Below are 25013 nucleotides of genomic sequence, written 5' to 3'. Positions count from 1 at the left end.
ACCCCTAAACAAGATGCACATTTTGTTGGAACCCATATGAAAATTATAAATCATTTACTTACTTTTCAACTTTGGATCTTTTTCCCATTTCGGATCATAGTGCTTCAAATATTTGCCCCATTTATCCATGCTGAGATTCTTCTTTTGCTTATTCACTGTTTTAAAACCGTGTGTACACACATTGAAACTTTGAATTCTGGAATTGGAAATTCCCGCCAAGCGCATGCGCTGTACGCGTGCACAGCGACATTGCTCGAGCCGGCCTCGAGCCTCGAGCTAGGAGAGCGCTCGACGAGACCTGCTGCTGATAATGCAGGTGCACGGAAGAGTGCGTTGTCGTCATGTGAAATTTAGCCAATAACCGGACGATAAAAAGACGCGAGAAATTTTAAAATTCATCGAAAGCAAGTTCAGCAAACTGACATTATTTTTGGTATTAGATAATAATCCATGCACCATAAACTCATAGTTATCGGTAGTTATTTGTTTCTTTAAAAATGACTGTACAAACAATGTGCTTCAATCTGAATCTTTTAAAAACAAATAATACTTGATATAAAAAATCATGATTTTTCATCGCGGCTACTGTACCCATACACTCAAAGCATAAAACAATAAGAGCGCATCGACGTCTCATAGTTGCCCCACAACTCTCCCAAGTTTGTGTGTACTGACGCACTATAAAAGTGCAGCACCATACGACGTATACCTATATACATATATAGATTATGTAGCCCCTGGCGAGCGTCGCGACAAGCAGACGCGTCGGTTCGGCGGCGGCGCGTTGGCGGCGCGGCCCGCGGCGGCCGAGACGGCGGTGGGTCGCCCAGCTGTTGTAAACATGGCCGACCGGTCAAGTCACGCGAGCAACGTCGCCTCGCATTAAATCGCGCAAATAACGCTATCGCTGAGATTCCACTTGGTCAAAAACGCGAAAATGAGCAAGCAACATAACGACCGAGACGTGTTTGAAAATTAGTGTACTTCTCAAGTGCGAAAACATGCTGCCGAGGGAGACGAAGACTCGCTGTTGTCGGTGGCACCGTTGGCAACTACTGCTTTGACTCTCTGAAGATTCTATTGCTGCTGTTGTTCGATCATTCATAATGGTGTTTACCGTGCAATAACGCCGTAGAGATGTTGCGTGTGCCTGTTGTATGGACAAATTGTTCATCGTCGGTGTGTCGAAGTTGATGAATTGCGGCTACTGATGCGACGGGCGCGCTCTAGAATTCTCGCAGTGGAAAAGGAGGAGTGTTTTCTTTATCGAGGTAATTCAGCGAGCGACTGCACTGCAGCGATGCGGAGCGTCGCGCGCCGCACATTTTTTCTGCGTTTTTTTCTCACCATTGATTTGTTCGGTTCACACGCGCGGTCTGTTTGAATTTAACGCAGTCGGAGGTGCTTTGCTGTGCGTCGGTACTGTAATTGTTAGAGATTACATTACGATGATTTCGTTTGACTCTTGTGTCGATAGCAGAAACGTGCATTTGTTTATTATAACAGCTTTTATAAAAATTGTGTTGGAAGCGAATAAGTTTGATCGAACTAATTAACACAAGCTTTATTGGCTCAGCTTATTTCGATCGAAAAGCAACTTTTCGTCCCTGTATGAAGGGTAAAAGTGATATATATTTTTTTTTTTGCAAGCTTTTTGCAATATACCTTAAAGTACCTTCCACCCTCAAGAGAGACGCTTTCCCTACACCACACTTCAGCACTTCCTAGATCAAATTTCTCCCAATGAAAGCTTACTTATAAGTCCTTTACTCCGTTGTTTTTTCTCTCAAAGTATCTTTACTCGCGAGTTTTGTAGTAAATAAATTCAACTTAAACACATTTGCACGCGTATATAAATTTACACGAAATTACACGGCGACGAAAAGTCATAGATTTTATAAACCAGTCAACTATAATAATATAATCTCACTCAACGCCAGAAAACCAAAATTCAAGGAGACGACAGAAGAATCGCTCACGTAGCTTTGTTGCATACTCCATAGATCGATATAGTACTGATGAAGTTCGCGATGCAACGCAAATTGAAGTGCTATGTGTGTGACGGAGTTGACTGCGAAACGTCCCAAGAGGATCCTCCAATCATTTGCAAAGATGCGATTTGGGTAAGTTCTAAACAAATATTACAAAGTTCACTGAATGTAATCAACCAACAATGCCAATTTTGAAAGCTACGATTAAAAAAAATATTTTTTATTGTTTTGTCGCAGTGTTGGAAGTCGGCGGTCCGCGAATTCGACGGGAATAAGCGCGGCCGACGCGGCTGCATTGTTGATCGTAACCAAGTGCCGCTAATCTGCAACAAGCACCTGCAGTCGGGCAATGTGTCGAGCAGCAACAGCCGAGCCGGTGGAGGACAGTTTCACACAGAATGCTGCCAGGAAGAATTGTGCAACGGTGGCCCCTTCCCGGTTCTGCAAGATCCTATACCCGGTATGGCAAAAGCCCAATTTTTCTTTGAAAAACTAGATATCGTAAACTAGAATGCTTGAATAATATTATCCAATTGCTTGCTACAGATGGGAGTGAAATGAACACGTTGAAGGTCACGCTGGCGGTACTGCTACCGATTCTGGTTCTGATTCTGGTCGTTTGCGGGATATTCCTATTCTATAGGAGCCGGAGGTCACGACGAAGCCGCTCCACAACACCGAAACGCAGCAAAAGGCTCATAGAGTCTGGAACTGATTCATCGATGCTAGCTTTTGCCTCGGCGACGTCCACCGCGGGTGGCGGTACGACTAGCTTCTCTCACGAGCTTCGCGCCACTGCTGCAGGAGACAGCACGCTGAAGGTATGCTTGAACTTTTTGTCAAAAATATAATTATATCATTGCGAGCACAAACAGCAAGTTATAATTAATATTTTTGTCCCACAACAGGAGTACTTAGAGGGCCAGAGTCTGACGTCCGGCTCCGGCTCGGGTTTGCCGCTTCTCGTGCAGCGAACTCTAGCCAAACAGGTAGCCCTAGCCCAGTGTCTAAGTAACAGTGGAGGTGGCGGAAGCTTCGGCCGCGAAGTTTGGCGCGGAATCTGGCACGGCGAGAACGTCGCGGTGAAAATTTACTTTTCGCGTGACGAAGCCATGTGGGCCCGCGAAACTGAGGTGTACTCGCAGCTCTTACCCTCCAGACACGACAACATCCTTGGCTACGTCGGCAGCGACATGACCAGTCGGGCCAGCTGCACGCAATTATGGCTGGTTACGCATTATCATCCTCTTGGATCCCTTTACAACTACCTCGTTCAGGTAAATTACGATACAAAATTATTATGTTATCTTTCATCGATTATCCTTAACTCAATTTTTATTTTTAATTATCTTAAATTCATAGTTGCCCACATCGCTGAACCACCACCAGATGTTTAACATATGCCTAAGTATCGCAAATGGATTGCTATATCTGCATACGGAAATTCACGGTACTCGGGGAAAACCGGCCATGGCGCATCGTAATTTAAAATCGAAGAATATACTCGTCAAGAGTAATGGAGCTTGTGTCATTGCCGATTTGGCCCACGCTGTTACGCAAGACAGACTCGGGGCTGATAAAATTGATATAAAACAGGGTTCAAAGCGCTACATGAGTCCCGAATTATTAGAACAAACGTAAGTCAATTTTTTCATTAACCTTGTCAAGCAATTTTAGATCGATTCAATAATTGGCAATTTTATGTGTTTCTTTAGATTTGATCCAATGTGCCTAGAAGGTTTTCGTCGTGCCGATATTTATAGTTTGGGTTTGGTATTCTGGGAAGTTTGTCGCAGATGTATAAGCAACGGTGTTGGATTAGAATACGCAGCTCCATATTCCGAGTGGCTAGTCAGTGGCAATCAAGAACCTACTCTAGAAGAAATGAGAAAATTGGTTGTTGCTGATCAGCGTCGACCACCGATTCCGAACCGTTGGCACTCAGATCAGGTAAGATGTTATTTGAAACTCTGCTTAAATTTTAATATTTGATTTAACTATGTTTATTGAATATAATATTTCTTTGTTTTTAGACACTTGCTGGAATGGGAGCTATGATGAAGGAATGTTGGCACACAAAAGCAGCAGCTCGACTTCCTATTCTCCGCGTTAAAAAAACGCTTGTTAAATTAGCATCTAACAATCCTGAAGTCGATCTGCCGTTGGATTAGGTATACGCAAAGAGCGAAAAATGCTTATTGACTCTTATTAGATGGAAGTATACAAGTGGCTTTTATTACTTTTTATCCTTAATGACGATAAAACTTAAAATATGAAGTTCAAAAAATTCAGACTATAGTTTCTACATTTAGAAACAATGATAATAATTGAAATAAGCCATAAATATTAATATTAATACGTCCAATTGATAAATTGTACAACTAAGACTTGAAAGTTTGATTTTTATGAGTAGTTCAAAAGAAATCTAGTAACGTTTTCTAATCTTTTTTATACCGATTTACAATCATACATGATTAAAGAATATACATACTTGGATAATATATGATGTGCCTGCAGTTTTGCTCGCGAAAATACTATTGCAAAAATATTAACTGAATCCTAATTACTGTAATTTTGGTGACAAATAATGTTGAAACAGTAATTAGCAGCCTTACGAACCGTTTATTGAATTAGCGTAAAGTAAAAATTATGGTTAATAAAAGATGCTTTGGTCAGGCATAATAAACGTGAAATATTAGTAAAACGTAAAAAATATTGCTTAAGAATAATCATAATTTCTTACCGCATAACATAAACGAATGCACAAGCTCAGATTTACTTTAAGTTTATCACTAAATAACAGTACATCCATAAAAGACTATTTCATGGAAATCTCACATTAAAATAATAACATATTTGCTGAAATATTTATTATTTTCGTGTTAATCCAAAAAATGATTGTATTCTAGTAAAGCGTGTTTGTTTATGTAATGCTGCTTCTTAAGAGGCTGTCGGAGGAGCAGTCAAAAAGTGTCGCCGCAACGTCCAAGTGGTGCTGCAGTCAGGTTGCCAAATCCCAATTAAACAACAAATACAAAAGAACCGCGTACTTAAGAAAAAATATCGCTCTTTACCGCGCTTCCTTTTATCCTAAAGTAATAGTAACTCGTGCAAAACATCGTAACAAGTACATCTTTTCGACGCAGTGTTGGAATTACGTTACAGCAACTGAGCAGCCAAACAATCGGTCATATTGAATTTATATACAATCACCGTGCCTTGGTAGGTCATATCGTAATTCTAATACTACGTCGAAAATATGCACTTAATACCATGTTTTGCACGAGTTACTATTACTTTAGGATAAAAGGAAGGGCGGTAAAGAGCGATTTTGTTTCTAAAGTACGCAATTCTGTTGTATTTATTGTTAAATCAACATTTGGCAACCTGACCGCAGCGCCACTTGGACGTTGCGGTGATACCGTTCGGCTACTCCTCCGACAGCTCTTTAAAGCAACCTCTATTACTGATAGATTCATGAAGGTAAAGATTATATTATTATGCAGCTTAGCATGAGAGTTCTAATCATTAGACTGATATATCATAAGTTCATTAAAGTACTTATAATTATGTAGAAATTCTTAATTTGCTGCTTTTTAAAAAACGTTATTGTTAAATTTGTTAATAGTGTAATGATATTCTTTAGCGAATGAATTTGAAGTCCGAAACTAGAGATATTATAAATTATAAGAATAAAAATATTATAAATTATAAGAAAAAAATCTGCTTAGAAAAATTCCTTAGAATTAATTTTTCAATAATTAAGTATAACTTTACATTCTAAAATAAGCAACTGACTCGTATACAAACGAAAGGTACAATCAAAATCTGATTATACTAGATGAAGTTTTCGCCTTCATGTTTTACTTATAAACGTCATTTATAATTATCCACGTAGGGTACAAACGAGATGATTATTGTTGGCAAGTAATTAAATTGCCTATACTAAATGATTTACGCTCTATGTAATGCAGTTCCAGAATTTTATAAAACAAATAATTGTACGCGTTGAACCTCTGCCTGTTTCGCATGATCAGAAACTGGCATGTAATTAGTAAAATACTGGACAACGTTTGACTCGAAAGTATAATTATAATATATTTTTTGTGTAAAATTTTATATACAGATGTATGAATTGTTAATTCGCACAAATTCAATATAGTATAAGCTAATTTTTTCCCTAGAAATGAGCAAACCAGAGGTTTCGACAATCAACGTGATTACTAATGATCTCGTAAATCGAGAGCCTTCGCTTGATAATTATTCGATGTGTTAAGGATTATGTCGTGCCTATACACTTATATACTTCGAGCTGTGATCTATCGGTGTCAATATAATATGTAGAACGTCGAACACAACTATTGTGAACTGCGAAAGCCGCGAAGCTCGTCTAAATCAACTCAACAACACTCGTGCTCCTGACATTTGATTTTAATTTTCAGAAGGCCGATTTATTTTTTTTTAATTCGCTACTCTACAAACTTCGTATACGCTTTTATATGCATAATGTACGCGCATAAAAGTTTTTTTTTTTTAATAATCATCTTTAATTTACTACGGCGCCTTATTAGCGATTCACTTATTTTATAAGCGATCTACAATATCGAACGATAGATATTTCTTTTGTTGATTAAGAAAGTGTTAGTGCAAGTATGTGAACGTGATTGTGAATAAATTTATTCTTAAACAGAACGAAGTGTTTATATTTTGCTGTTCATTTTGAGAGGAGATATTAAGCCGCAACACTGTGAGGTTGAAAATGAGTATGCTTTTGCAAATTATAAAACATCTCTATCTAAATTTTTATTGTAATGTCGCATCACCTATTACTTTCGCTTTCAATCGTACAATGCATGCACGAATAACATAATTTTTTTAAATATTTGCTCTGAATACATGGAATTGCAATAAACCGTCTATAGCATGGAATAGTTTTACAATTCGCATACCTGTGCACATACAGACACGTCTTGGGATTAAAAGAGTCGGCATGCTTTTAATGATGCGAAGCCACGCCCCAGACGACCTGATTCAATAAAGTCATTAAGAACTGGAGCCAGACACTATACTTGTCCCCTGCTAGTTCCTTTGTCCTTTCTTGCCTGCCAATATACCTGGAAGTACCTCCCACCATCGTGGCAGACGCTCTTGCAGTCCGGACTTTTATTTGATTAGCCGTAAAGAGCTAATATTCGTTACGGCGCGGCAAATTTGTCGCCTTATATCTGGAAGGGTACGAAAGTTTGGGTTTTTCCCGTCATAGTAAAAGCCTGTCTAAGCACAGTGAGTGAAACGGTACTTTTACAGTCGTCTAGACATAGGTCGTAAATCTTGAAATACAAAAGCACTTGGAATAGTTACAAATATTTTGGGATTTTACGTCTCTGATTTTGCATGCATATAGTTCAATACCTGAATCAAAATACACACAAATCATATATAAACTTTCTATTCATCTATACACTCGTCTGAGCACCTGTGACGATTCCAGGTATATACTCCACACCTACAGCAAAGTCTATGGACATGAAATTTCACGACTTTAAATACAGCGCAGTACGCACTAATTTATGATATTTTCAGCAAAATTCAACAACATGCAAACGGTTGGCTTTAAAATTTGCTTCTTCTATTTATTTTTGTTTACCTGTCAGACTTGCAAAACTGTAGCACATATAACAGGTACAAAAATTAACAACGCTATTGCATAAAATGATTAAACAAACGCAAACAGTAATACATTTTAAAAACTTAAATACATTGTAGGCGAGCAAATGTCATGTGAAAACGAAGGAGAGCCCATAACAATCCTCGATATTCCTGTCCCGAGATGTTCATACGAGTGCTTTTGCAGCGTAAGTAAATCAGAGCGAGGCGGAGCACATAATCATTTATTAAATAATATCATACAATTATTTGGTTCATTCAGGATAAAATAGTCAAGTGCTTAAAGATTAATTGCTCCACCGTAGAAGGCTGCCACTCTGTTATTGAAGACGATAAGGACTGCTGTCCCCAATGCAAAGGTATGAAGATCAACGAATTTCTTCCAGTACCAGTTTAGCTAAGCAAAATTATAACTCGCAGGTTGCATGATGAACGACGTGTTTTTTGAATCGGGGCTAGAGTGGACGGCGCCAAGAGATCCATGTAAAAAGTATACGTGTAACGCCGGAGTTATCACAGAGTCACGAATTTACTGTCATATACCGTGCGATAATCCATCACCCCCTGCGCCTGGCAAATGCTGTCCCACGTGTTCTGGTAATACAAAATTTTCATCGACATTCGTTACAAAACTGAAAGATCGCACGATAAATTTGTTTATAATTTATCGATTTAGGCTGCAGACTGAACGATAACAAAATGTTTTATGGAGAAAGACGATTAAAATTTAGCGATCCTTGCCTTTCTTGCGGCTGCTCTACGAAAAAGCTCACTTGCAGGAAAAAAGTATGTCCCGTACTAAGTTGTCCTCAATCAAAAGTCAAATATACTCCTGGAAACTGTTGTCCTCATTGCGAAGGTTGTTAAAATACATAATTCACAATTGTTGAATAAAAAAAACGTTTACTTTAATAGGCTTTTACATTTATACACTGTACAGGTATCGGGAAATTTATAGATGATAAGAAAGGTGGATGTCAGTTTGGAGAAAAAAGGTATAGACATGGAACGGAATTTGTTGTAGATGCTTGCACAAAATGCTCTTGCAACGAATCAATTATACAGTGTAAAAGAGAAAATTGTCCAGTTTTGAGGTGCAAACGAGAGGATCGAGAAGTTTTACCAGGTGAATGCTGCATTCAATGCAGAGTTCATCCTAATGACATTCCAAATGATAGCATCGCAGAGCCAATAAAACAAAACAATGTACAAATTGTCTCGCCTCAAGTCAATGATGATAAAGAGAAGAAAAATAAAATGGATCGGCCAAGCAGTTGTCTTTATGACAATATTTATTATAATGTTAGTTATAATAATAAAATAATGTATGAACTTAAAATCAATAAGCTATATTGTTTATTTTATACTTTTTCATAGACTGGAGAAACTTGGAATACGACTACATGCGCAAATTGTCAATGCCACCAAGGCAGAATAAAGTGTAACCCTGTGATGTGTAGCTTTTCAAAATCTTGTTCTCCAAATTCAGTTTTAAAAATACCCGACGGTCAATGTTGTCCAGTATGCATAGAAAGTGCGTATAAATGAATAATTTGCTAAAAATATATAATTAAAAATGGCTTACTTTTTACAGATACCGGAGTCTGTACAGTTTTTGGTGGATCGTATTTTCGAAGCTTTGACGGAAAATTGTACACTTTTATCGGCTCATGTAAATATCGCTTGGCTAGCGATTGCGATAGTGAAAGATTCGATGTGACAATGCAAACAACTACCGCCGAAAACGTTGCTATAATAAAAGAGGTATCGCTAAGTCTGTCTTTGGAAAATATAAAAGTCGACTTTCATCAGTACAAAAGTACGAAAGTTAACAACAAAATTGTTGATTTGCCATACCGACTGAAAAATTATTTGGAAATCGTCAATGTTAGTGAAAGTATTACTCTTACTACAAAAATCGGTATAGAAATTGTTTGGAATAATTTAGGCTTTCTCGAAGTCACTGTTCCCAATAGTTATCGAAAGAAAATGTGCGGTCTATGCGGCAACTTTAATTCAATAATTGACGATGAGTTGACAACTCAAGAAGGAATATTAGTCGACAATCCTGCTATTTTTGCGCAATCTTGGACCGCTGGGGACGAAATTTGTTTGGAAACCAGAGAATACGGAATACGAGGCTGTGATCCACTTAAGCATCGTAGGTAAGCGTATATTACAGAATTATTTATACCAGAAATTTAATTGGTCAGAAACGTACAGTTATTTATATTCTGTTTTGTTTTTCAAGACTGTGCAACTATATTAGAGGATCTGCATTCGAAAAATGCCTAAAGAAAATTAATCCGACATCGTATTATGAGACGTGCCTGAACGATATGTGCAAATGTACACCAGGCGATAAACAGTGTCATTGTGAATCTTTTTCGACGTATGTTCGCGACTGCCGAAGACTTGGCATTCTGTTACCTCGATGGCGAAAATCGGTTGGTTGTTAAGCAGCAAAATCTGACAAAGCAATGACTATATGCTGAAGTATATATTTTATTCGAAACCAGGAAAATCTAAGTAAAAAAACGGGTTTACAACAATTTTAACCAACACTAACAAGCAAAACTGTATCAAGCCAAAACATATCATTAAATGTAAAATCATAACTTAATTTTGGTTTTCACTTTTTTATCGCATACTATGAATATAAGTAACTTAAAATGGATATTGGCATACTTCGAACGTAACTCCGAGATCGACAAATTCACACTTGAAAGAACGTAGAAGATTAGGTACTTTTTGTAACCAATCATGTTTATCCATAATAGATTGGAGCTGCATAGTTATTGCTTTCATACTTATATTGAAGAAAAATTTCAGAATTTGTATCGATAAATAAATACGTATAATACTTATAAGTATTCTTTTGTTTACCGCTACTACAGCGATTTTTAATTTGACAGCACATTGTTATTATAGTAACTAATTCCTTAACATTGCCGATGAATTTGAAAGTTTTCAAATTTGGTAATGAGAGCAATATTTTTGTTAAATGATTGTCAAGCATTTCACGATGGTTATAACAATTAATATGTAGTTGTACTGCAATCATTAATCGTTTGAAATTATATGAATATGGCACCAAGACTTCTGCTTTTCAATAATTTAATTACCTAATGTCTTGCAATAGAAACTTAGTATGGTTTTAAAAGTGCAGTCCAGCATAGATGGGCGATTGTTGCGTAATATATTCTGATTCGTTGAAAAAAGAAGAGTTTGTAAAGGCATGCTTTGCGTAAAAAATTTTTTATGCAAATCAAATTCTGGCATTCCAACTGTAAGGTTATGATTTTATTAACGAAAGATAATATTATACGTATTATTGCACGTATGGCGCATTTTTAATTAACTTATCCAAATGCTTACTAACACCAAACAAATTGAACTTTCAATTTTGGTGAATATGTTCGTGTTATAGTCCACGCCAAATCAGGTATTCCGATCGCATTTTTTTGCTCGCCCGTTTTATTATTTTCCTCTGTGATATATTTTTCCAAACAAAATAGTTGCAGATAATTCCAATTTTGTCCTAGCTGTCTGAAGTGAAAATATAATTGTTTAGGCAAAATAACTTCTAGAACGCTTAAAATCAACAAATTACTTATTTCATTATTTATAGCTTTTTGATATGATGACCAGCTTTGTGACTAGCCTGATAGGAAAGGGAGGGGAGGGGGCAATCTTAAGCACATACCGTGGCGCCTTCATTACGGCAGTAAATCCTATGTTAAATCTTATGGGCGAAAAATAGTTCGAGCAGCCGCTAAAGTGACATCAGCGCCAGCCCTCCCCTCCAACGACGCAATCACAGCAAATAACCGCCCAATAGCAGCAACGGAGGAGGGGCTAGGGTGTCTCTCGGTTAACGTGCGACCTCTAGCGGCTTAATTGAGCGGTGCAAACCGAAACAAAGTTGCACATTAGTCGCAGAGTCGTGGAAGAGACAGGTAGTTAAAGCAACTCGAGAACATGGCACTCAACTGTGAAGGAAAGGACTCAAACTCCTTGTCGAAAGATTCAAACAAATCATCAGGTATGTACAACATTATATTTTGTATAAATATGAATGCATTGATGCTTCATACTTCAAAAATAGAAAATGGTTCGTGAAAAAAGAAAACTATATTTGTGTTCTATAAAAATTAATTAAAATCCGTTTTGGTTTTGGTTTTCAGAAGTAATTGATGAAACCCCATTAAGATGCAGTTACAGTCATACTAGGCGACTTATGCGTAAAGGAGCTTCATTTCCTGCATGCAGGTACCTCCTCAGAGGTAAGAATGCAATAAATTTATTCATAAACTCAATAATGAAGAAACATCATTATCCGAAGAATGAACTTACTACTATGTTTTAAATTAAATTCATACATTGAATTTTCTTTATAATTTTTTTACAGATATAATTAAACATGAAAAAAAGGAAAAGGCTGATGCCGAAGCCGCCAGTAATGCAGCTGCGGCTGTAGCTATCAATATGATTTTACAAGCTACTAGTGATGAAAGCAATGCCATAATTGATAGCAGGGAAGACTCTCATTTTGAAGTGGAACTTGTAGATTGCATCGTTGAAATTAACGATGCCGAACAAGATGTAACGACGGCGGCCAACATTAGCAATTATCCAATTTTAGAAGTGGATACTGATTTGCTTACCAGTAATGAGAGTTGAGAAAAATCAAAATAAAAATTAGTAATAAAATAGTATTTAGTTTTTAAAAAATGTCGTTTTTAACTTATTTAATAAAACTTTTTCAACAAATAATTTGGCTATAATAGATTATTTAGAAACTTTTCAGAAAAAACAGCCTTATGCATGTAAAAATGTATTTACATCATACGTGCACGAAAAAGACCTCTTTCCATGCATGAAAAATTAATGGAAAATCGAGTTTTCCTTAGCAGCCGGAAAAAAACTACTCCCTTGGGAGAGAATAACTTTTTCCTCCCAAGGAAGTAAATTTTTCTGGAAAAAATTACTCCCTTGGAAGGAAAAAGTCTTTTCCACCCAAGGGAGTAGTACCCTAAACATCACCCTCGCTAGAAAAATCCAATTTTCCCCCCTAGTTGCACAATATACTATTACCGTGTGCGTGCGTGCGTGTGTTTGGAAAGACGAGCGTTCCCTGGCAGAATCGGTAACCCACTTAATGGCCAGTGCTTGGAATGGAATCTAAGAACTAGGCAGTTTTCTTTGCCATTAATTAGGCAGAATGTAACACTTTTTCTCCAACTTAAGGGGCTGTCGGAGAAGCAGCCGAACGGTTCTGCCGCAACGTCCAAGTGGCACTGCGTTCAGGTGGCAAGATCCCAATTAAACAACAAATTCAACAGAACCGCGTCCTTAAGAAAAAAAATCGCTCTTTACTGCCCTTCTTTTTATCTTAAAGTAATAGTAACTCGTGCAAAACATGGTATTCAGCACATCTTTTTGATGGAGTATTAGAATTCCGATATGACTGCTTGTTTGGCTACTCTGTTGCTGTAACGTAATTCGTAACGTAACCCCATCAAAAAGATGTTCTTAATACCATGTTTTGCACGAGTTACTATTACTTTAGGATAAAAGGAAGGGCGGTAAAGAGCGATTTTTTTTCTTAACTACGCGCTTCTGTTGTATTTTTTGTTTAATTGGAATCTTGCCACCTGAACGCAGAGCCACTTGGACGTTGCGACGGCACCGTTCGGCTGCTCCTCCGACAGCCCCTTAATGGGCAGTTTTTACCTTTACGACCGTCTTAAATGGGCGATTTTCTACCAGGGTTAGGTATAATGATTTACTTTTTTCTAAATTCTTACCTAGACAAATTTATAAGTATGCCGCCATCTTCGGAAGCGATAAAATTGTAATTTAGCGATATGGAGTCGAAAAATTTCAAACTTTTTATTGCACGTAGCCAGCGACAATCCTGTTGCAGTTGAAATTTGGCGCCTTATATCTGAAAGGCAACGAAAGTTTGGGTTTTTCCCGTTATCGTAAAAGCCTGTCTAAGCGCACTGAGTGAAACGGTACTTTTACAGTCGTCTAGACATATGTCGTAAATCTTGAAATACAAAGGCACTTGGAATAGTTACAAATATTTTGGAATCTTACATCTCTGATTTTGCATGCAGATAGTTCAATACCTGAATCAAAATACACACAAATCATATATAAACTTTCTATTCATCTATACACTCGTCTGAGAACCTGTGACGATTCCTGGTATATACTCCACACCTACAGCAAAGTCTATGGGCATGAAATTTCACGACTTTAAATACAGCGCAGTACGCACTAATTTATGATATTTTCAGCAAAATCCAACAACATGCAAACGGTTGGCTTTAAAATTTGTGTCTTCTATTTATTTTTGTTTAGCTGTCAGACTTGCAAAACTGTAGCACATATAACAGGTAAAAAAATTAACAACGCTATTGCATAAAAAGATTAAACAAATGCAAACAGTAATACATTTTAAAAACTTAAATACGTTGTAGTCGAGCAAATGTCATGTGAAAACGAAGGAGAGCCCATAACAATCCTCGATATTCCTGTCCCGAGATGTTCATACGAGTGGTTTTGCAGCGTAAATAAATCAGAGCGAGGCGGAGCACATAATCATTTATTAAATAATATCATACAATTATTTGGTTCATTCAGGATAAAATAGTCAAGTGCTTCAAGATTAATTGCTCCACCGTAGAAGGCTGCCACTCTGTTATTGAAGACGATAAGGACTGCTGTCCACAATGCAAAGGTATGAAGATCAACGGATTTCTTCCAGTACCAGTTTAGCTAAGCAAAATTATAACTCGCAGTTTGCATGATGAACGACGTGTTTTTTGAATCGGGGCTAGAGTGGACGACGCCAAGAGATCCATCTAAAATATATACGTGTAACGCCGGAGTTATCACAGAGTCACGAATTTACTGTCATATTCCGTGCGATAATCCATCACCCCCTGCGCCTGGCAAATGCTGTCCCACGTGTTCTGGTAATACAACATTTTCATCGACATTCGTTACAAAACTGAAAGATCGCACGATAAATTTGTTTATAATTTCAAATTTGGTAATGAGAGCAATATTTTTGTTAATTGATTGTCAAGCATTTCACGATGGTTATAACAATTAATATGCAGTTGTACTGCAATCATTAATCGTTTGAAATTATATGAATATGGCACCAAGACTTCTGCTTTTCAATAATTTAATTACCTAATGCCTTGCAATAGAAACTTAGTATGGTTTTAAAAGTGCAGTCCAGCATAGATGGACGATTGTTGCGTAATATATTCTGATTCGTTGAAAAAAGAAGAGTTTGTAAAGGCATGCTTTGCGTAAAAAATTTTTTATGCAAATCAAATTCTGGCATTCCAACTGTAAGGTTATGATTTTATTAACGAAAGATAATATTATACGTATTATTGCACGTATGGCGCATTTTTAATTAACTTATTCACCAAAATTGAAAGTTCAATTTGTTTGGTGTTAGTAAGCATTTGGATAAGTTAATTAAAAATGCGCCATGTTCGTGTTATAGTCCACGCCAAATCAGGTATTCCGATCGCATTTTTTTGCTCGCCCGTTTTATTATTTTCCTCTGTGATATATTTTTCCAAACAAAATAGTTGCAGATAATTCCAATTTTGTCCTAGCTGTCTGAAGTGAAAATATAATTGTTTAGGCAAAATAACTTCTAGAACGCTTAAAATCAACAAATTACTTATTTCATTATTTATAGCTTTTTGATATGATGACCAGCTTTGTGACTAGCCTGATAGGAAAGGGAGGGGAGGGGGCAATCTTAAGCACATACCGTGGCGCCTTCATTACGGCAGTAAATCCTATGTTAAATCTTATGGGCGAAAAATAGTTCGAGCAGCCGCTAAAGTGACATCAGCGCCAGCCCTCCCCTCCAACGACGCAATCACAGCAAATAACCGCCCAATAGCAGCAACGGAGGAGGGGCTAGGGTGTCTCTCGGTTAACGTGCGACCTCTAGCGGCTTAATTGAGCGGTGCAAACCGAAACAAAGTTGCACATTAGTCGCAGAGTCGTGGAAGAGACAGGTAGTTAAAGCAACTCGAGAACATGGCACTCAACTGTGAAGGAAAGGACTCAAACTCCTTGTCGAAAGATTCAAACAAATCATCAGGTATGTACAACATTATATTTTGTATAAATATGAATGCATTGATGCTTCATACTTCAAAAATAGAAAATGGTTCGTGAAAAAAGAAAACTATATTTGTGTTCTATAAAAATTAATTAAAATCCGTTTTGGTTTTGGTTTTCAGAAGTAATTGATGAAACCCCATTAAGATGCAGTTACAGTCATACTAGGCGACTTATGCGTAAAGGAGCTTCATTTCCTGCATGCAGGTACCTCCTCAGAGGTAAGAATGCAATAAATTTATTCATAAACTCAATAATGAAGAAACATCATTATCCGAAGAATGAACTTACTACTATGTTTTAAATTAAATTCATACATTGAATTTTCTTTATAATTTTTTTACAGATATAATTAAACATGAAAAAAAGGAAAAGGCTGATGCCGAAGCCGCCAGTAATGCAGCTGCGGCTGTAGCTATCAATATGATTTTACAAGCTACTAGTGATGAAAGCAATGCCATAATTGATAGCAGGGAAGACTCTCATTTTGAAGTGGAACTTGTAGATTGCATCGTTGAAATTAACGATGCCGAACAAGATGTAACGACGGCGGCCAACATTAGCAATTATCCAATTTTAGAAGTGGATACTGATTTGCTTACCAGTAATGAGAGTTGAGAAAAATCAAAATAAAAATTAGTAATAAAATAGTATTTAGTTTTTAAAAAATGTCGTTTTTAACTTATTTAATAAAACTTTTTCAACAAATAATTTGGCTATAATAGATTATTTAGAAACTTTTCAGAAAAAACAGCCTTATGCATGTAAAAATGTATTTACATCATACGTGCACGAAAAAGACCTCTTTCCATGCATGAAAAATTAATGGAAAATCGAGTTTTCCTTAGCAGCCGGAAAAATACTACTCCCTTGGGAGAGAATAACTTTTTCCTCCCAAGGAAGTAAATTTTTCTGGAAAAAATTACTCCCTTGGAAGGAAAAAGTCTTTTCCACCCAAGGGAGTACCCTAAACATCACCCTCGCTAGAAAAATCCAATTTTCCCCCCTAGTTGCACAATATACTATTACCGTGTGCGTGCGTGCGTGTGTTTGGAAAGACGAGCGTTCCCTGGCAGAATCGGTAACCCACTTAATGGCCAGTGCTTGGAATGGAATCTAAGAACTAGGCAGTTTTCTTTGCCATTAATTAGGCAGAATGTAACACTTTTTCTCCAACTTAAGGGGCTGTCGGAGAAGCAGCCGAACGGTTCTGCCGCAACGTCCAAGTGGCACTGCGTTCAGGTGGCAAGATCCCAATTAAACAACAAATTCAACAGAACCGCGTCCTTAAGAAAAAAAATCGCTCTTTACTGCCCTTCTTTTTATCTTAAAGTAATAGTAACTCGTGCAAAACATGGTATTCAGCACATCTTTTTGATGGAGTATTAGAATTCCGATATGACTGCTTGTTTGGCTACTCTGTTGCTGTAACGTAATTCGTAACGTAACCCCATCAAAAAGATGTTCTTAATACCATGTTTTGCACGAGTTACTATTACTTTAGGATAAAAGGAAGGGCGGTAAAGAGCGATTTTTTTTCTTAACTACGCGCTTCTGTTGTATTTTTTGTTTAATTGGAATCTTGCCACCTGAACGCAGAGCCACTTGGACGTTGCGACGGCACCGTTCGGCTGCTCCTCCGACAGCCCCTTAATGGGCAGTTTTTACCTTTACGGCCGTCTTAAATGGGCGATTTTCTACCAGGGTTAGGTATAATGATTTACTTTTTTCTAAATTCTTACCTAGACAAATTTATAAGTATGCCGCCATCTTCGGAAGCGATAAAATTGTAATTTAGCGATATGGAGTCGAAAAATTTCAAACTTTTTATTGCACGTAGCCAGCGACAATCCTGTAGCAGTTGAAAGGCTATAGCCGGGTTACTATGGTGAAATGGCCCCCTTGGAAAATGTATATATGTTATATACCATTCGATGGGGGATAAAAAAAAACTCCCATAGCCAAATTTTTAGCTCTCTGCCTAGTGCGCATGCGCAGTAACGTCGATAAACGTGTTTTTTTGATTTTATTTTTTTCTGAAGTCCCTATAGGATACAAATTTTTTTAAAAATTCACATTGGTGTATTTTTATGTCATGAATAACTGCAATTTTTTTGGAATTACATAACCTCAAATATCGGATCTAAAAAAATTATTAAAGTTTTCAATCGATATTTTGACCCCCTTGTTTTTGAGGTGCAACTTTTTAAGTAGACTTTTTTTGTGTACTTTTTCCCGTTCTTTACGATGGCACTAACGTTTTTTCCTTAAAAATGGTGGCACAACTCGATTTGAGCCAAAAACTGATTTTTTTACCATTTTTTCACGTTTTTAGCTGGTTATGTTACAATTTAGTTACTAAAGTGACTCCTTTTGAGTAGTTTTGCATATCTTCCCATGAAAACATAATCAAATGAAATATTTTGTTCGCTCCAAGCCGTATTTTTTATATTATCTTACGTTTTCAATGATGGTCTTATCAGAATTGTGATATCACCTTATTATAAAACTGATGGCTAATGTTATGTTCTTTTTAAACGTTCTGTGATTGGTCGAAAGTATTGTCTCTGTCGCACTTTTTTGTTTATTGTTTATTTTTATTTATAATAAAAGTTTATGCTTGGCCGCGCGGTTGACGCGGCGGCTGCAATGCAGACGATCTGCGTAGTGAATGGTCAATCATAAAATTAAGAATTATCAGGAGCATAAACAAATAAAGTATTTTGATTTCTTAATTAATTAAACGATGCGCAAACCAATGGCCAACATTGTTTTTTTCAAAACTAATTGGTCGAGAAAAGGAAATCGAATCTGAAGTTGAAATCGAATATGCTAAACAATTATCAAATAAAGATATTTACATCCATGATGTAATTTGTGATTCATGTAGAAAGCGATTAGCCAAATACATATCAAGCTCTAAACCTAAAAAGGTTAATGTTCCAGCAACTGCTTCGTCTCAAGATTCAAATGTTTCTGAATCATTTTCTCAGCTAACTGTCACTTCATCATCTCAGGAAAGTACACAATCATCTGTATACACAATAAAGGAACAAAAAGTACGAGCAACCACGGAATTACTTATTCAAAGGACGATTGCGACACATAAATATTGCTTTGTTTGTGGGTACCAAAAACAGACTAATAATATATTAGTTCCTTTAGAGGCCCGAATTCAAGTTTATAGTAACATGAATGTTTTTATTCCACATGGCAATAGATGCTGTTGCACACATTTAATTAAAAAAAGATTTTATGAAGATGAACTAAATAAAATTAATATTTTTTCCACTACAAGTACGGTATATATTGATGAATTACTACAATTTTTGAGTCAATTATCAATGAAAGCAGACGAAACTTTATTAGATACAGTAGCTGAATTTTCCATGCCTGAAAAAAAATTGAAAGTTTTTACGGGATTAACGTGGGAAAATATTAATTATCTTAAAGATCAACTCACTTCTCTGAAGAATTCCTGTGTAAGGACAGCGACACAAGCCATTGTCGTATTTTTATTCAAAATGCGCTCTGGGAATTCTAACTCGCTCATCTCTACAATATTTGACATTGAAAGCGAACAACAAGTATCTCGTTTTTGTCAATCAGTATTATTATCTTTCGAAAAAGATTTACTACCAAAACACTTTGGATTAGAAAATGTAGACAGAAATGAATTGATTGAAAATCAAACTTCTAATATGGCAAAGAAATTACATCCTGGTAAACAACTTATTTTGATTGCTGATGGTACTTATATAAGGCATGAAAAAAGCTCTAATAACGAGTACCAAAGAAAATCTTATTCAGGCCAAAAAAAAGTTCCTCTGACTAAACCATTTACTATATGTACTACTAATGGTTATATTGTTGACCAGTTAGGTCCATATCTTGCAAATAAAAATGATGCTACAATACTGATTGAAATATTGGAAGAGAAGCAGAATATTTTACAGAAACTTCTTCGCCAAGGGGACATTTTTATACTGGATAGAGGTTTCAGGGACATTAAACAAAAATTAGAAAATATGGGTTATATTGTTTTGATGCCTGCACTCAAAGGTTCAAAATCTCAACTTTCTACGCAAGAATCAAATGAAACAAGATTCACGACAAAACTGCGATGGGTTGTTGAAGTAGTGCACGGAGTTCAAAAGAAAAAATATAGGTTATTAGATCACAAACTTGATAATAAAATGGTGAAAAATACTGGATCTTATTGTAAAATTTCTTGCTACTTAAATAACTTGTTTGGCAAACGCCTAGATTCTGATGAAGACATGCAAGATGAAATATTTAGTGCTATGCAATCTAGAAAAAATGTTGAAAATACATTAGCAGTTTTAGTAGCAGACAAAAGATGGAGTCGTCGGAAACTACCATTTAAAATAATAACTTCGGATGATTTACCAGACTTTCCTGAATTAACAATAAAAGATTTGAAAATTCTGTTTACAGGAACATATCAGCTTAAACAGACAATATCTTACTTAGCGGAAATGCTTGACGCAGATAATAATTTGAAGATTCGATATTCAAAAGAGACTAACAATATTCTCAAACTTGAAGTTCAATCCAGGCATATTAACAGAAAACAATACAAATGTTTCGTTGAGTATAAACCAAATGGTATTGGTTATTCTAGCATCTTAAGACACTGTTGTGATTGTGCTAACGGTAACCGTACTATAGGATGTTGTGCGCATATTGCTGCCATAATCTATTATCTTTCACATGGAAGATATTTATCAAAAATCATACGACCAGCTGAAATTCTGTCTAAAATGTTTCTTAATGATCAAATTGAAGTGTGTATTGATGAAGATAGTGACAATGATGAGTGAATCATTTTTTCTATTGTGAACATTCGTTATTTTTAAAAAGCTACTTGTATACGTTCCATAATTTATTTTAAATAGCCTATGAAGATAATAAATTATACTTTGTACGAATTGAACATACTTAACTTCAATTCCTTTTTACCTGATAATTATTACTGTCAATAGATTTTGAATAATCAATTAAGTAGAGGCAGATAAGCCAAATATGGCCTTTTTAAGACCACAAGACGCCAAAAGTACCCTCAAACGATCGATTTCAAGGCTATGTTTAGCTAAAAACAGGCTTTTTTGCGTGAAAACCCTTGCATTATGACATTTTTAGGTTAGTTTTGGGTTACATGGTACCAAAAATGGCCTTTTTCGGCGTTAAATCACTCAAATGAGGGCATTTTTAGGTTAAAGAGAAAAGCAGACACTGACAGCGGCGATATTCTTTTTATATATAGAGAGAAACCCTTTATTACCTCAAATTCTGATAAGACCATCATTGAAAACGTAAGATAATATAAAAAATACGGCTTGGAGCGAACAAAATATTTCATTTGATTATGTTTTCATGGGAAGATATGCAAAACTACTCAAAAGGAGTCACTTTAGTAACTAAATTGTAACATAACCAGCTAAAAACGTGAAAAAATGGTAAAAAAATCAGTTTTTGGCTCAAATCGAGTTGTGCCACCATTTTTAAGGAAAAAACGTTAGTGCCATCGTAAAGAACGGGAAAAAGTACACAAAAAAAGTCTACTTAAAAAGTTGCACCTCAAAAACAAGGGGGTCAAAATATCGATTGAAAACTTTAATAATTTTTTTAGATCCGATATTTGAGGTTATGTAATTCCAAAAAAATTGCAGTTATTCATGACATAAAAATACACCAATGTGAATTTTTAAAAAAAATTTTATCCTATAGGGACTTCAGAAAAAAATAAAATCAAAAAAACACGTTTATCGACGTTACTGCGCATGCGCACTAGGCAGAGAGCTAAAAATTTGGCTATGGGAGTTTTTTTTTATCCCCCATCGAATGGTATATAACATATATACATTTTCCAAGGGGGCCATTTCACCATAGTAACCCGGCTATAGCCTTTGGCGCCTTATATCTGAAAGGCGACGAAAGTTTGGGTTTTTCCCGTTATCGTAAAAGCCTGTCTAAGCGCACTGAGTGAAACGGTACTTTTACAGTCGTCTAGACATATGTCGTAAATCTTGAAATACAAAGGCACTTGGAATAGTTACAAATATTTTGGAATTTTACGTCTCTGATTTTGCATGCAGATAGTTCAATACCTGAATCAAAATACACACAAATCATATATAAACTTTCTATTCATCTATACACTCGTCTGAGCACCTGTGACGATTCCTGGTATATACTCCACACCTACAGCAAAGTATATGGACATGAAATTTCACGACTTTAAATACAGCGCAGTACGCACTAATTTATAATATTTTCAGCAAAATTCAACAACATGCAAACGGTTGGCTTTAAAATTTGTTTCTTCTATTTATTTTTGTTTACCTGTCAGATTTTCAACACTGTATGAAATGTCGAGTCCATACAATGACATGCTTTTGTTCCAGAGCATTTATTGTTTTCAAAGGCTTGTCAAGATAGAGAAATTTAATCGACTTTTTTGATGCCGGCAGTGCTGACAATACTTTTGACGCTTCTAATTTGGTTAGACCTAACCCTTCTAAGCAATCTATTTCTAGTTTAGACTGCTTCCTGAAAAAAAAAACCAATTTAACCAGGAATTACAAACTGTTAGGGTTTTTTGCTAAATTTCTTGATTTCTATAATAAATTTTTTAATAATACGTATATTACCTGATAATATCTGCTATGAGTTAAATGAAACTTTGTCTACTTAGTTCATCAAATTGTTCCAAATGTATTAGTTGTTCAGATAATAGGATACGCGTTAAAGATACTTGTTTTTCGTGATAAACCCTATACACAATGAAACGAAAATCATGCATGAATAAAGAAAAATTTTTATACGTAAAGAAGTTACTTCGTGAGTGTGAACTTGAGTGAATTATTGAGTTCTTTTTTATAATATCTGTTGTATATTCTTTTGGCAAAAAAAATTTGCCAATTATATCTTGACTGCATAAAAGTATGTTATTAAGATTGTCGTATACAAAAAATGTTAAATGAATTTTATGAATAGTGACACTTACATCATCTGTTAATAAGCTTACAACCGGTAACGCTGTTGGCATCAAAAGATTATTACAATGTTTAAACAAAGTCCAATAATTGCAGGATTTCTCAGTTGTCCATTTTAACTTTGACAAATTTTCATCAAAGCCATCTTCTTCGTCACAATATAATTTAATAGATAATCCTAACATTGTACTTTTACTATAGATGATTTTGATATATTAGTTAAATAAAAGGTTATGTAACAAAATTGAAATGAACTTTTTTTAAACCGAATACATGTTCTATATAAATTGATTACAATATAATACGTGGAACAACTGGCACTCTTTTATTAATTTTTCCATTAAATAAGTTTTTGCTATTATACTACATCTAAAACAAATACAGTTTTAAAATATAAATTTACAAGACGAATCAAATACTTACTTTAGACAAAGTGCCATAACTCCGTAAATATTTTGCACTTGACCGTGAAAGAGGTACCGGCAGAGAGAGTATTCCATATAGCCTCTCGCCGCAGCGGCACTTGGTTCGACACCGACCTCGATCCTACGGATACTTGCAGACGAGAAGGCATCGACACGCTTTACTTCTAAATGGCTTTCCGGCCTTCCGTTTCAACGCGCTCCGAATTGCATAGAACCCACAGCGACGTTTTGCTTGTCTTTGCCAGTATCATTTCAAACGGCACATAATTCATCAGTGTTCGAGCCACTCACCGCAACTATTGTTAAAAAAGATATACATTTTCGTCGTTGCATTCGGTTTAACGATTTGGCGACGAATGTCGCATTGGTTCTTATCGCGCTTGGTGAAAGTGGAACTGTCCTTCTCATTTTTTAAGAGTTAACAATGAAAGGCACCGAGGCATGGAATAGAAATTATGCTTCATCAGGCGACGTGAAAAGCTAGTCGCGCAAGAAGTGCAAGTGTGGCATTTGTTGTGAGATGACGTCGGGCGTGCACGGAACTGCTCACCTGTGTTTGGCTGTGTTCTTATTTTGTGGATCATGTGAGTTTTTAGAACAATACATTTTTACGGACATTTTGAGTTTTTTTTATTTTGTTTATAAAAGTTAGCAACTTTTGTCTTACGTATACCATATTTATTGAAGTCGATACGATTCCAGGCGTATCCAGTTTTCTAATCATACCAGACGAATTTCCTTCCTTTCTTCACCTGATTTATGGAAAAATTCCTCCCATTAGAAAAGGTAAATTTGATTATTCACATAATACCTTGATAATATACGCATACCCCTGTGTGACAAGTGTTTACTTTCATTCGTACATATATAAATACTGATTTGTTAGGAACTGATTCAAGACTTGGCGTTGGATTTAGACTAGGCGAGCATGCTGATGTTCAAATCCTGCTTGAATTGGGACCTCAAAAGCGAACGGATCCTATCGGAAATGATATAGAAATAAAAAGCAAAAGAACTGTAAGCTTATCAATAAATGTGAACAATTTTAATATATCAAAGTCTTTACATTTTTAATAAAAAATCGAATTTACTTTTAGATTGAAATGAATCAGCGTCAATCAAAATCTCAGATAAAAGTAGATAGCACAAAAATAAAAATAAAAGTAGATTCTCAACAGCCAGAGCATAAACCAAATGCTCAAACTTTAGATGAAAAAATTGAAGGAAAGGTATACGTATATATGAGCACTAGATGCAAATCATTGCTTTTAATCGATTAAAAATTAAGAAAAAATTTTGATGACGTAACGCACTTTTTTCGTTTGCAGAATTCATTAGCTAGCGAATGGCTTTCGAGATGGCGGCACGGATTAGCTAAGAGGTCTGAAGAAGCAATTTCGCCAGTAAATGTAATCTTGCAACATGTGGATCAAATGTAAATCGTAGAAAGTGCAAACAATTGCAATGGTAAACATAACATCCATTTAGATTCTTTTCAAGAACTTTCCTTTACAGTAATTGTATTTTTTAAGAAGAAAATTTGATTTTTTAATCAAAAACTTGATCAATGCTCCTAATAATTAATAATGTAACCATTTTATTAAGTTTATAAGAAAAATAAATATTAAATATACTACTATTCTACTATTTTATTAATTTTTAATAGTTTATATCATACAACTTTCCAATCTTCATTCCTCTAATTGCACCGGACTTTTTATGTGTACAATGTATCATTA

General features: G+C 35.8%; 5 protein-coding genes across 9 annotated transcripts; all 5 read left to right on the top strand.

The window, feature by feature from the left end:
• Positions 1 to 777: 777 nt before the first annotated feature.
• Positions 778 to 6680, top strand: LOC100119760 (activin receptor type-1). Of its 2 annotated transcripts, none has more exons than XM_031931073.2 (8): positions 778 to 1271; positions 2004 to 2123; positions 2229 to 2451; positions 2538 to 2812; positions 2900 to 3268; positions 3354 to 3628; positions 3707 to 3941; positions 4025 to 6680. In XM_031931073.2, exons 2-8 carry the CDS (start codon positions 2019 to 2021, stop codon positions 4160 to 4162), a joined length of 1620 nt encoding a protein of 539 aa, XP_031786933.1. In that variant the 5' UTR covers positions 778 to 1271; positions 2004 to 2018; the 3' UTR covers positions 4163 to 6680. The 2 variants fall into 2 exon arrangements, with proteins under 2 accessions (XP_031786933.1, XP_003426889.1); XM_003426841.5 differs by having other exon boundaries at positions 791 to 1271; positions 1941 to 2123.
• On the top strand, positions 6605 to 10755 carry LOC100119704 (BMP-binding endothelial regulator protein-like). Of its 4 annotated transcripts, none has more exons than XM_008210115.3 (10): positions 6605 to 6743; positions 7575 to 7673; positions 7758 to 7846; positions 7921 to 8017; positions 8079 to 8255; positions 8335 to 8517; positions 8599 to 8960; positions 9036 to 9192; positions 9253 to 9823; positions 9910 to 10755. In XM_008210115.3, the coding sequence occupies exons 2-10, from the start codon at positions 7589 to 7591 to the stop codon at positions 10115 to 10117; spliced, it is 1929 nt and encodes a 642-aa protein (XP_008208337.1). In that variant the 5' UTR covers positions 6605 to 6743; positions 7575 to 7588; the 3' UTR covers positions 10118 to 10755. The 4 variants fall into 4 exon arrangements, with proteins under 4 accessions (XP_008208337.1, XP_001603432.2, XP_016843417.1 ...); XM_001603382.5 differs by having other exon boundaries at positions 6626 to 6754; XM_016987928.3 differs by lacking the exon at positions 6605 to 6743 and adding an exon at positions 6832 to 7482.
• A 69-nt stretch (positions 10756 to 10824) lies between these two features.
• On the top strand, positions 10825 to 12415 carry LOC107981674. The gene is made up of 3 exons (XM_016987929.3): positions 10825 to 11703; positions 11846 to 11944; positions 12070 to 12415. The coding sequence occupies exons 1-3, from the start codon at positions 11640 to 11642 to the stop codon at positions 12339 to 12341; spliced, it is 435 nt and encodes a 144-aa protein (XP_016843418.1). The 5' UTR covers positions 10825 to 11639; the 3' UTR covers positions 12342 to 12415.
• A 2875-nt stretch (positions 12416 to 15290) lies between these two features.
• Positions 15291 to 16518, top strand: LOC116417565. The gene is made up of 3 exons (XM_031931087.1): positions 15291 to 15810; positions 15953 to 16051; positions 16177 to 16518. The coding sequence occupies exons 1-3, from the start codon at positions 15747 to 15749 to the stop codon at positions 16446 to 16448; spliced, it is 435 nt and encodes a 144-aa protein (XP_031786947.1). The 5' UTR covers positions 15291 to 15746; the 3' UTR covers positions 16449 to 16518.
• Positions 16519 to 23304: 6786 nt separating this feature from the next.
• On the top strand, positions 23305 to 24923 carry LOC100678045. Its single transcript, XM_003425067.5, has 5 exons — positions 23305 to 23858; positions 23977 to 24060; positions 24161 to 24291; positions 24372 to 24503; positions 24603 to 24923. Exons 1-5 carry the CDS (start codon positions 23795 to 23797, stop codon positions 24711 to 24713), a joined length of 522 nt encoding a protein of 173 aa, XP_003425115.1. The 5' UTR covers positions 23305 to 23794; the 3' UTR covers positions 24714 to 24923.
• The last annotated feature ends 90 nt before the right edge of the window (positions 24924 to 25013 follow it).

The sequence above is a fragment of the Nasonia vitripennis genome, chromosome 1 (genome assembly GCF_009193385.2).
Source record: "Nasonia vitripennis strain AsymCx chromosome 1, Nvit_psr_1.1, whole genome shotgun sequence".
Lineage (NCBI taxonomy): Eukaryota > Metazoa > Arthropoda > Insecta > Hymenoptera > Pteromalidae > Nasonia > Nasonia vitripennis.
This window is presented reverse-complemented; position numbering and strand designations above follow the sequence as displayed.

What these genes read in the sequence shown, in the direction of transcription:
- LOC116417565 (XM_031931087.1), top strand. Translation starts at nt 15,747, where the DNA reads ATGGCACTCAACTGTGAAGGAAAGGACTCAAACTCCTTGTCGAAAGAT. An exon ending in AGATTCAAACAAATCATCAG is followed by an intron (nt 15,811 to 15,952) that starts GTATGTACAACA and finishes TTTGGTTTTCAG; the next exon opens with AAGTAATTGATGAAACCCCA. An exon ending in ATGCAGGTACCTCCTCAGAG is followed by an intron (nt 16,052 to 16,176) that starts GTAAGAATGCAA and finishes ATTTTTTTACAG; the next exon opens with ATATAATTAAACATGAAAAA.
- LOC107981674 (XM_016987929.3), top strand. Translation starts at nt 11,640, where the DNA reads ATGGCACTCAACTGTGAAGGAAAGGACTCAAACTCCTTGTCGAAAGAT. An exon ending in AGATTCAAACAAATCATCAG is followed by an intron (nt 11,704 to 11,845) that starts GTATGTACAACA and finishes TTTGGTTTTCAG; the next exon opens with AAGTAATTGATGAAACCCCA. An exon ending in ATGCAGGTACCTCCTCAGAG is followed by an intron (nt 11,945 to 12,069) that starts GTAAGAATGCAA and finishes ATTTTTTTACAG; the next exon opens with ATATAATTAAACATGAAAAA.
- LOC100119760 (XM_031931073.2), top strand. Translation starts at nt 2,019, where the DNA reads ATGAAGTTCGCGATGCAACGCAAATTGAAGTGCTATGTGTGTGACGGA. An exon ending in TCTGCAAGATCCTATACCCG is followed by an intron (nt 2,452 to 2,537) that starts GTATGGCAAAAG and finishes TGCTTGCTACAG; the next exon opens with ATGGGAGTGAAATGAACACG. An exon ending in CCCGAATTATTAGAACAAAC is followed by an intron (nt 3,629 to 3,706) that starts GTAAGTCAATTT and finishes GTGTTTCTTTAG; the next exon opens with ATTTGATCCAATGTGCCTAG.
- LOC100119704 (XM_031931061.1), top strand. Translation starts at nt 7,562, where the DNA reads ATGATATTTTCAGCAAAATTCAACAACATGCAAACGGTTGGCTTTAAA. An exon ending in AACTGTAGCACATATAACAG is followed by an intron (nt 7,674 to 7,757) that starts GTACAAAAATTA and finishes AATACATTGTAG; the next exon opens with GCGAGCAAATGTCATGTGAA. An exon ending in CTGCTGTCCCCAATGCAAAG is followed by an intron (nt 8,018 to 8,078) that starts GTATGAAGATCA and finishes TATAACTCGCAG; the next exon opens with GTTGCATGATGAACGACGTG.
- LOC100678045 (XM_003425067.5), top strand. Translation starts at nt 23,795, where the DNA reads ATGACGTCGGGCGTGCACGGAACTGCTCACCTGTGTTTGGCTGTGTTC. An exon ending in AAATAAAAAGCAAAAGAACT is followed by an intron (nt 24,292 to 24,371) that starts GTAAGCTTATCA and finishes ATTTACTTTTAG; the next exon opens with ATTGAAATGAATCAGCGTCA. An exon ending in ATGAAAAAATTGAAGGAAAG is followed by an intron (nt 24,504 to 24,602) that starts GTATACGTATAT and finishes TTTCGTTTGCAG; the next exon opens with AATTCATTAGCTAGCGAATG.